This window comes from Achroia grisella, unplaced genomic scaffold (assembly GCF_030625045.1).
Source record: "Achroia grisella isolate CSIRO2021 unplaced genomic scaffold, CSIRO_AGI_Agris_v1 utg660, whole genome shotgun sequence".
NCBI lineage: Eukaryota > Metazoa > Arthropoda > Insecta > Lepidoptera > Pyralidae > Achroia > Achroia grisella.
In genome coordinates, this window is record NW_026712984.1 from 3,619 (window position 1) to 12,387 (window position 8,769).

The following is an 8,769-nucleotide window of genomic DNA, read 5'->3' on the forward strand; positions in this document are numbered from 1 at the left end:
CGTGGTAGACCTACAGGGCTTTATAGGAATGTCGGGTTGTACCTGTAGGTCTACCACGAAAGTTACTGCCGATTATCGCGTAACGAAACGAAAGATATATATACTACAGGAACCATGAAGTTTCTTCGGAATAAGATATTTCGGACGGGTACCATAGACTATGATCGTGAACGAATGAAAGATGAGAGGTCTTTTATCTAGACACGCGGCAGCGTGTCAAGCCGAGTTTCAAGTAAACTGGCCTGCAGCACCGTGTGTATATTTACACGAACCATTTGGAGCCACTTTTGACCCCCTCATAACTCAAAAACTCTATCACACAAACCTGTCAAATTTGGTTTATATATTGAGACTTGCGAGATAAATATGTGTTCCAAATTTCATAAACATATCTCAAACGGTTATTTAGATATTAATGTCCAAAAATCGTCATTTTTATCACTGATCAACTATAGATCAAAATTATAACCCACTTCCAGATGACCTAGGAAGTTCAAATTTGGCATGCAGATAGGTAATTAGGTGAATATAAAGGAAAAAATCTGAAACTGGTAAATTGTTATCATTTTAGTACAATTTTTCACTTTAATTGATTATATTTCAACTTATACTGGACGAATACTAAAATTCTATGAAAACGTCGATAGCCACCAATTGACATTGATCCCTGGCGAAAAATCTCATCTTGTACTGGACGGAAAGTAATATTGTATGAAAACGTCGATCATTACCAATTTACGTTGACCCCTTCACATCAGTGTCGATAACTAGCAAACACAAATATTGCATTGAGCGGTAAACACTAGTTGCTATAATTTAGATTCTGTCTAAAATATACTCGTACTTATAACTAGGAGTATAGTCGAATTTCGTATTTATTATGTTATTAACTGAGATTTGGTATTAATTATTATTTCAATATTTAGCGCACATCGATAGTGTAAAATCATTATTTTTATAAATAATTATTAAATAATAGACATTTCGGTATAGGGCGCCGCGGCGCGCGTGTGGGAGCGGAGCGATAAAACGTTGACGCGAACCTGTCCGAGCGAATGGCAGCCGCCCTCATATGTCTCAATGTTTTGTTTCTCGATATCTAACCTATAAGGTTGCGATTTATGCTACGAAATTTATAGCTTTCTTAAATTATACTTATATATTTGTGGTTATATTATTATTACATTATTTTAGTAAATACGTATGGTATAGACAATAGTTTAAACCAAAAATTAATAACAATTTTAGTATAGTTATAAGTAGGAATGTATAGTTAACTCGAGAATGAGAACTCATTGGTAACAAATTGTTTTCTTGAGAATTCAATAGATAACAGTCAATTTGTTACATAATCGTCTTTACGAACTATAACGTGTCAATACGAAGTTTCAGATATTAAATAATGTATATGTTGAAAGAGAACAATTCCGTATTTGCTTAACATATGCTATTACTATCCACAAATCACAAGGCCTTAGTTTTGGCAGTCCTCTTCTCAACATAGGCTCCTCTATATTTAATAAAGGGCAGGTTTACGTTGGACTCTCCAGAGTTAAAACCTTAGATGGGGTACGTCTTAACAATTTAGATCCAAGTCACGAGAGCTCTATTGTAGAGTACAACCATCAGTGGACGTTATACCGCCCCGATTTTCCCAAAAATTCCTGATACTGAATTTGCTTTGGACTTCAACATTTAAAAGTTACAAGAAAATATAGAAAATAACACAAAAAAAAGACAATTATACCCCGTAAATATACGAAAATACAGTAATTTATCAAAAATAATTTGGTATTAATTTAGTTATAAATATGTACCTCGTATAATTTATGTACAAAAAGTAATGATATCCCATCAAAAACATAAATGTGAAATGATAGCCGAGTTTAATATTATGATATATGCCTTGATTGTTGACTTCTACGACAAAAGAGATGAGATCTATATGGGTGCCAAGTTCAATGGTCTGTCCTGAAATGTATTTATAACAATATAAAATATCATTTCTTCTTATAACTTAGGATAATATACTGTAGCCTAAGGTCTAACTTGGCTAGTTTTCATATACGAAATATACTGTAGCCTTCGCAAGTTCTAAACATGTTACTTGTCGGTTCCTATTTTAATATTAATAGTAACTAGCAATCGAAAGTAATAATTGGTATATGAGAACTGGCCAAGTTAGACCTTAGGCTACAGTATATTATCCTAAGTTATAAGAAGAAATGATATTTTATATTGTTATAAATACATTTCAGGACAGACCATTGAACTTGGCACCCATATAGATCTCATCTCTTTTGTCGTAGAAGTCAACAATCAAGGCATATATCATAATATTAAACTCGGCTATCATTTCACATTTATGTTTTTGATGGGATTATACACTCTTAAATTAGGAAAAAAATAAAGTTGTATAATCCGGATAAAATAAAATGTACAGTCGTTTATATTTAAATGTATTGAAATTATAAACTTCTAAAATTAGTAGTATTTTATGTCATAAGAAAACATCAAACCTCTATTTATGTTTGAAAATAACGGTACTGCGTATTACAAATATTTTTGTTTTTATATATAAACTTAAAAATCATAAAAGAAAATATTATTTACACTTGTGAATAATAAAAGGTAAGATATTTACTAATTTATTAAGTTTTAAAATGATTTTTTATTGTTAAATTTGTTCGTTAAACATCAATGAAAATGAACATCTAATAACTTTGATTTTATTTATGAGTTTCTATTTATGACAAGCGCTAACAAATGTATTTATGCATATAGATGAGTAATCCCACTGTGGAACAAGTGGATACACTCCTAACATACCTATCAGAGCACCAGGAGTTAGCTCGTGGCCTCTGTAGAAATGCAGAAGGGCGAACAAGATCCACCCAATTATGGGTTCGTCTCACAGACGAACTCAATGCATTGGGTGGATGCACTAAAACTATAAAGCAGTGGCAGAAGGTAAGCACTTTTCTTGATATTTTAGTATGTGATATGCATTTAAAATGTTAAACAATTTTGTTATTAAATAAAATTTTCCAATACTCATACTTTATAAATTTTAGGTATGGGCTGACAAAAAATATCTGACTAAAAAAGCTGCTGCTGCTGCTCGAAGGTCTGCCACAGCCACTGGAGGAGGGCCATCATCTGCTGAGCCTTTAAACCCAATACAGAGCAGAATATTGGACATTATGGGAGAGGGCTTTGGAGAACCTCAGTCGGATGCACATGTTCCTGCATTTCCAGAGGTATGTTGTAAAACCATTACTAAAATAGTGCTAACTGTTATCTCTAGACATATATAACATCATGGATGTCATCAAAATACATGGTGATTTCCATAGTATTCCTCATGCATTACCATTCCTTTTATTTCTGTATATAAGGTACCTACACAGCCTTTTCCCACCTTTCAAACTGAAATACAGCTATGCAAGAACAGCTGAAATATGAGTTATATAAGTTATGTGTCAAAGTAAACACATAGAATACTTAATATATTAATGAGTGAAGGCATAGACACTGGAAACAGCTAATGTATATAAATTTTTTTAGGTGCCCAGCTCAGCAGATGAAACTCCATTAGAGATTCAAAATATAGAGCAGCAGCAGCAGCAAAATCCTCAGCAAATGATGCAACATCACGGGTTCATATTTTCTAATGCATAAATATAATTAAGACAAGTTGCCTTAGTTATATTTGTACATTTTCAAAACATTTTGGGCATTTCATAATGTTGATTGAAATCTAATGTTGATTGAAACTATTTAGAATGATCAAGTATGTATTTATAATAAATTATTTGTTAATTGATTTGATGACCAAAAAGATGAATGGACTGTGTGAAAGATGATGTCGAAAATAGTTGGTAAGACATTTGATGACCAGCGCTGCATTAGCCATTAGTTAGTACAGGCAACTGCCATATTCAGTATATTTGTGTTTGTAATTTTTATATGTTAAAACATATTATAGCAGTTTTTTTGTGAGCTAGATTTGGATTGCCTGGAAGTCCTGACATGGATTTTCAGACTGCTGATGATCAACTTTAAAGAATTTACTAAAAGAATGGAAATAAATAATTTATTTTATTATAAGTAACACTGCTGAAGAAAGAGATGATAGTGGTGATATTATCTTTATAATATGTCTGTCTTCCAAATGCCTCTTATTATTTCATACATTCAATTTAATTTTTACAGTTTTATATATGTATACACAGTTTTTCAATGTTAACTAAGAAGTAAAGATAAGACAGTACTAATAAATAACACTATTACTTATACCTTATTATTGATTAAAAAAAAATATATCATAAATAAATTATTGTTATATGAAAATATTTCTGTAAATATTATGATTATACTAATAATCATAATATTTACAGAATGGGGGCTTATAGTCCCTAATCACACTAGTATATTCCTAGACATCAAGTCTGTTATTAGTACCAATCATACATACCGAAAACAATAATGATAAGAATTATTTAAAAAAAAACTGTTTTTTAGAACTTCAACGACTACTACACGTCCAGAGCGACGACGCCGTCGAGCAGACGCCATTGGACCTCGCAGTGTACGCAGGCGTTTATTTGAAATGGAGGAGCGGCGAATCGCAGCGGAGGATCGACGGGTGGAAGAGTTAGGGCTGATTCGCCAATCACTCCAAGAATTAAATGTATTAATAAGGGATGGATTGGAGGGTCTACTAATAGAATTAAGACGAATGAATAGATAAAGTTTTGTTTTTTTTTTAATTTTATATGATCAAAGTTGATTTGTGTTAGTTTGTTGATTTGTTGAATAATAAGTATAAAAATTTTACTTAGCTTTATATATATCATTGTTGATTTGTTTAATTATGTTACTTTGTTGATTTGTTGAATAATAAGTATAAAAATGTTACTTAGCTTTATATATATCATTGTTGATTTGTTTAATTATGTTACTTTGTTGATTTGTTAAATAATAAGTATAAAAAAGTTACTTAGCTTTATATATATCATTGTTGATTTGTTGAATTATGTTAGTTTGTTGATTTGTTAAATAATGAGTATAAAAATGTTACTTAGCTTTATATAAATATATTTGTCTTACCAGTTTATCTACTAAACTACAGTTTTTTACTGGTCATTAATTTAATGCGCCTTGAACTACACTACTTAGTTTGCATATACTTATACAACATTTTTCTGAATTGATGTTTTAATAATTTATAATTAGTGTTATTTTAAAAAATGTATACCTACATATACATGATTATAAAATAAAAATATTTTATTGTAAAAAGTTTTTTATTTTGTAAATAAGTAATGCTTTAACTTCTAATAGAATAGAAAATCATTTATTTGTCATCTATGAATTCATCTATCCTATAATAGGCTTTTTTACATAACATTTGTTTAATATCAATTTTGACGGTATTTAGGTAAAATTAGTATATTTTTATTGCATAAGTTTCTACTTGTACAGTCTTTAAGTTTCTTGAAGTTTTTCCTTGTATACATAATATATTCCTGAATGTACTGTGAGGCAACAGTGATATTTGATTCTTTAAAGCATTGACGTAATGACTCTCGAACCCATACCACAAATAGAATGTATGGCTCTCTTCTAATCTTTATATACCTGAAAGAAAAGAAAACATACTTAACTGTGAGACTTGAAATTTGATAAATGCACTTGATAGCTTATATATATATATATATATATAGACTTATCAGCTAATAACATCTAACAAAAAATACTGAAATACAAATTAATATTTATTTATTGAATCATGAATTCTGATGTTTGTATTTTATAGGAATCGAACCCTTAACTATCAAAAGCAGCTGTATGTCAAACCACAAGGTCATTAAATAGGTATTAGCACAATTTTAAATTGATGGCATTAATAAAATAATCACTTATTTTATTAATATAGATTAGAGTACTAGAGAAATTTATTGTATACCTAATATTTAAATGTTTCTATCTAGATTGCTCAAGCCGCTGTATTAAACTATTTCTTGTTGCTCTCCCTCGATCAAGTGCAGCAGTTGATGACTGATGCCACACTGTAGCTGAAGGTTGCCGGGCTGACTCATAGTTTATATCTTCAGATGACAAGTCTGGAGTCGTCAAATTTTGGTCTATACACATATTGTGTAAAACAGCACAAGCAATACTGATCCTTCCCGCTGCCCTTGGAGCATAGTGCAGTTCTCTAGCTGCAAGAAGGCATCTCCAACGACTTTTTAATACTCCGAAGACGCGTTCTACTGTATTGCGGGTGCGCATATGACGGGAATTGTATCTGTCCTCAGGAGAGTCCTCAACAGCGTTTTCATAGGGTGTCATAAGGTATACCCTTAAAGGATACCCTGAATCACCTATAATAATTAATATTTTTCTATAAGTCTTATAATTATTAAAATAACATTATCATATAATATCAACTATTCTGTGGCAAAATTTTTCCTTCTCTTGCATCAGTACATATATATTTTTGTCGTTTGTTCCTATAATCATCTTTTATGACATCCTAATAATGAAAAGGAATGACAAAACATTGTATTCTTGTTTGTTCACCAATTTTATATGTAGTACAACTGAAAAGTAAATTTATTTACCCAGCAAATAAGTTGTTTCTCCTTGAAGACTCTCCAAATGATCTTTGATCTCGCTATGCTCCCAAATGAATGCATCATGAGTGGCACCACCATAAGAGGCGTCAATATTCATAATTTTTAAATTACTATCAGCAATCTAAAAAATAGGACAAACATTATAAAGATATTTGCAGATAGTGACAAATATGAATAACTTGAGAATTATTTATACACTATGCAAATTTTACATAAAATACTGTACTTACAACTTGAACATTTAAAGAGTGGTAATGTTTTCTATTGAAAAATCTCTCTTCATTGACTGTTGGCCGAATTATAGCTACATGGGTGCAGTCGATACATCCTATAACACCAGGGATACCATACTGTGTAGCAAAACTGAAAAAGAAATATAAACTATTGATTATTTAAACATCTATTAACTTATGCTGAATCCTGAAATTAACAACAATATCATTTATAAATTTACAGCTACAAATAGTTGACTGAACTAAATTAATAGTATATATATTATAAATTGACAAAGATCACAAAATTCTATAAAGTTAAATATTACTCATATTTAATATACATAAACTTACTTTCTCTTCAATACATTCCTGTCTTCCCTGGACTGAGGAAATCTTATATATTTCCTCAGTACATAGGGTGTATTTAGGGCATCTGTTACATCCCTGATGCAGTTTGAGACAGACTGCTGCGCCATAGGGGTGTCTAAATTTTGTCCGACTGCACCCTGGTAGCTACCACTGGCATAAAAATTTAATGCAGTGAGAATCTGAAAAAAAAATATAGATATGGGAATACTAAATAATAGGTAAATACTAAATTTTTTCATCTACAAAATGTACATAAGTTCTTACTTTGGTTATTGGATCGATTGCCCGACTATTTTTAGTCGGGGGTAATAATCGTACCACATCCTGACAAAGATTCTCGAAGAGTTCCCGACTGAGTCTGTATTTAGATACAAACTCGAAGTCGGGAATGGATCTTTGCAGGTACCTAGTACGCATTTTTCTTTTAAACCTGCGTCTTTCAATTTCTTCTTCATTGAGGGCTTCTAAAATTCCAGCCAATCTTGCCATAATGAAACTAAAACATCAAAATAAAGTAATGCTAAGTTGTAGGTTATGTTGAACACAATAATATTTAAAAACACTAAATAGTTTAACTTTTATCACATTATTCACTGTAACACATTAACTGAATTATTAATTAATCACTTTTTTATATATTACAGCACTTATATACGTAAAATCCATACTTACGAAAGTAAAAAGTTAACTATTTAGGTTTCGTCTACTTCGCACTTTAAATCACGATAAACGTGCTGTCAAAACGTCATAATAACGTACGAACGGACACTTCATGGTACGATTTGGGACGATCGAAACGATATTCTCCGTTTTCGGGCACGATTTCGGAATGAACGTTTTTCATGGTACGAATCACACGAAATATCGATCCGAAATTTCGGAATTGCACTTCGTGGTAGACCTACTGATAGTAAAGGTTTCCTTTCGTTTTACTACTGTTCTGCCAATATTCCTTCCAAGATTTATTAAGATACAACTTTGGAAGACACGCTAGGTCATTGTAATAGTTTTTATAAGGAAACATATCTCCACAAAGCACAGCTTCCTTCGCAATTTGGTCTGCCCTATTATTTCCTGGAATACCAGAATGTCCCGGTAGCCAAGCAAAAGAAACGGAATATTCTTTTAATGTACACAGTTGAAGTTTTTCTCGTATATCGTAAATAATAGAATGAAGTGATTTCGATTTTAAAGGATATTTGTCTAACGCTTGTAGTGAAGACATTGAGTCAGTAAAAATGATTGCTTTTTGTAATTTCATTATATGTACATATTCTATTGCTTTTAAAATACCCATACATTCCCCAGTAAACACTGATGACTCTGGTGGAAGTTTAATTTTTTGAACAATATTGTACTGCACGTGAAATACACCAACACCTACACAACTACAATTATTTGATTTTGAGGCGTCTGTGAAAATGCAATGCCATCCATTCCATTGTGTGTCTATTATAAATTTGAATTTAGCTGCCTGTTCCGTATCATTTTTGTAAATTCCTATGTCATAATAAATGTTAGGGCATAAATTCAGAGATTCA

General features: G+C 31.3%; 2 protein-coding genes across 3 annotated transcripts; one reads left to right on the forward strand and one right to left on the reverse strand.

The window, feature by feature from the left end:
• The first annotated feature begins 2,556 nt into the window (after positions 1–2,556).
• Positions 2,557–4,892, forward strand: LOC131849809 (uncharacterized). The gene is made up of 5 exons (XM_059199929.1): positions 2,557–2,631; positions 2,785–2,970; positions 3,075–3,260; positions 3,568–3,793; positions 4,525–4,892. Exons 2-4 carry the CDS (start codon positions 2,785–2,787, stop codon positions 3,679–3,681), a joined length of 486 nt encoding a protein of 161 aa, XP_059055912.1. The 5' UTR covers positions 2,557–2,631; the 3' UTR covers positions 3,682–3,793; positions 4,525–4,892.
• Positions 4,893–5,336: 444 nt separating this feature from the next.
• Positions 5,337–8,127, reverse strand: LOC131849780 (putative nuclease HARBI1). 2 transcript variants are annotated; one of them, XM_059199899.1, is made up of 7 exons: positions 7,901–8,127; positions 7,493–7,709; positions 7,211–7,407; positions 6,875–7,007; positions 6,630–6,765; positions 5,972–6,389; positions 5,337–5,643 (listed from the first exon to the last, which is right to left on the reverse strand). In XM_059199899.1, the coding sequence occupies exons 2-6, from the start codon at positions 7,643–7,645 to the stop codon at positions 5,989–5,991; spliced, it is 1,020 nt and encodes a 339-aa protein (XP_059055882.1). In that variant the 5' UTR covers positions 7,646–7,709; positions 7,901–8,127; the 3' UTR covers positions 5,337–5,643; positions 5,972–5,988. The 2 variants fall into 2 exon arrangements, with proteins under 2 accessions (XP_059055882.1, XP_059055881.1); XM_059199898.1 differs by having other exon boundaries at positions 7,493–7,724; positions 7,901–7,935.
• Positions 8,128–8,769: the final 642 nt, after the last annotated feature.

Bases quoted from the DNA above. Each gene is read 5' to 3' on its own strand.
- LOC131849809 (XM_059199929.1), top strand. From the start codon at position 2,785: ATGAGTAATCCCACTGTGGAACAAGTGGATACACTCCTAACATACCTA. The intron at 2,971-3,074 runs GTAAGCACTTTT...TATAAATTTTAG, and splicing joins CTATAAAGCAGTGGCAGAAG to GTATGGGCTGACAAAAAATA. The intron at 3,261-3,567 runs GTATGTTGTAAA...AAATTTTTTTAG, and splicing joins ATGTTCCTGCATTTCCAGAG to GTGCCCAGCTCAGCAGATGA.
- LOC131849780 (XM_059199898.1), bottom strand. From the start codon at position 7,717: ATGGCAAGATTGGCTGGAATTTTAGAAGCCCTCAATGAAGAAGAAATT. The intron at 7,408-7,492 runs GTAAGAACTTAT...TTTTTTTTTCAG, and splicing joins CAATCGATCCAATAACCAAA to ATTCTCACTGCATTAAATTT. The intron at 6,390-6,629 runs GTAAATAAATTT...TAATTATTATAG, and splicing joins AGAAACAACTTATTTGCTGG to GTGATTCAGGGTATCCTTTA.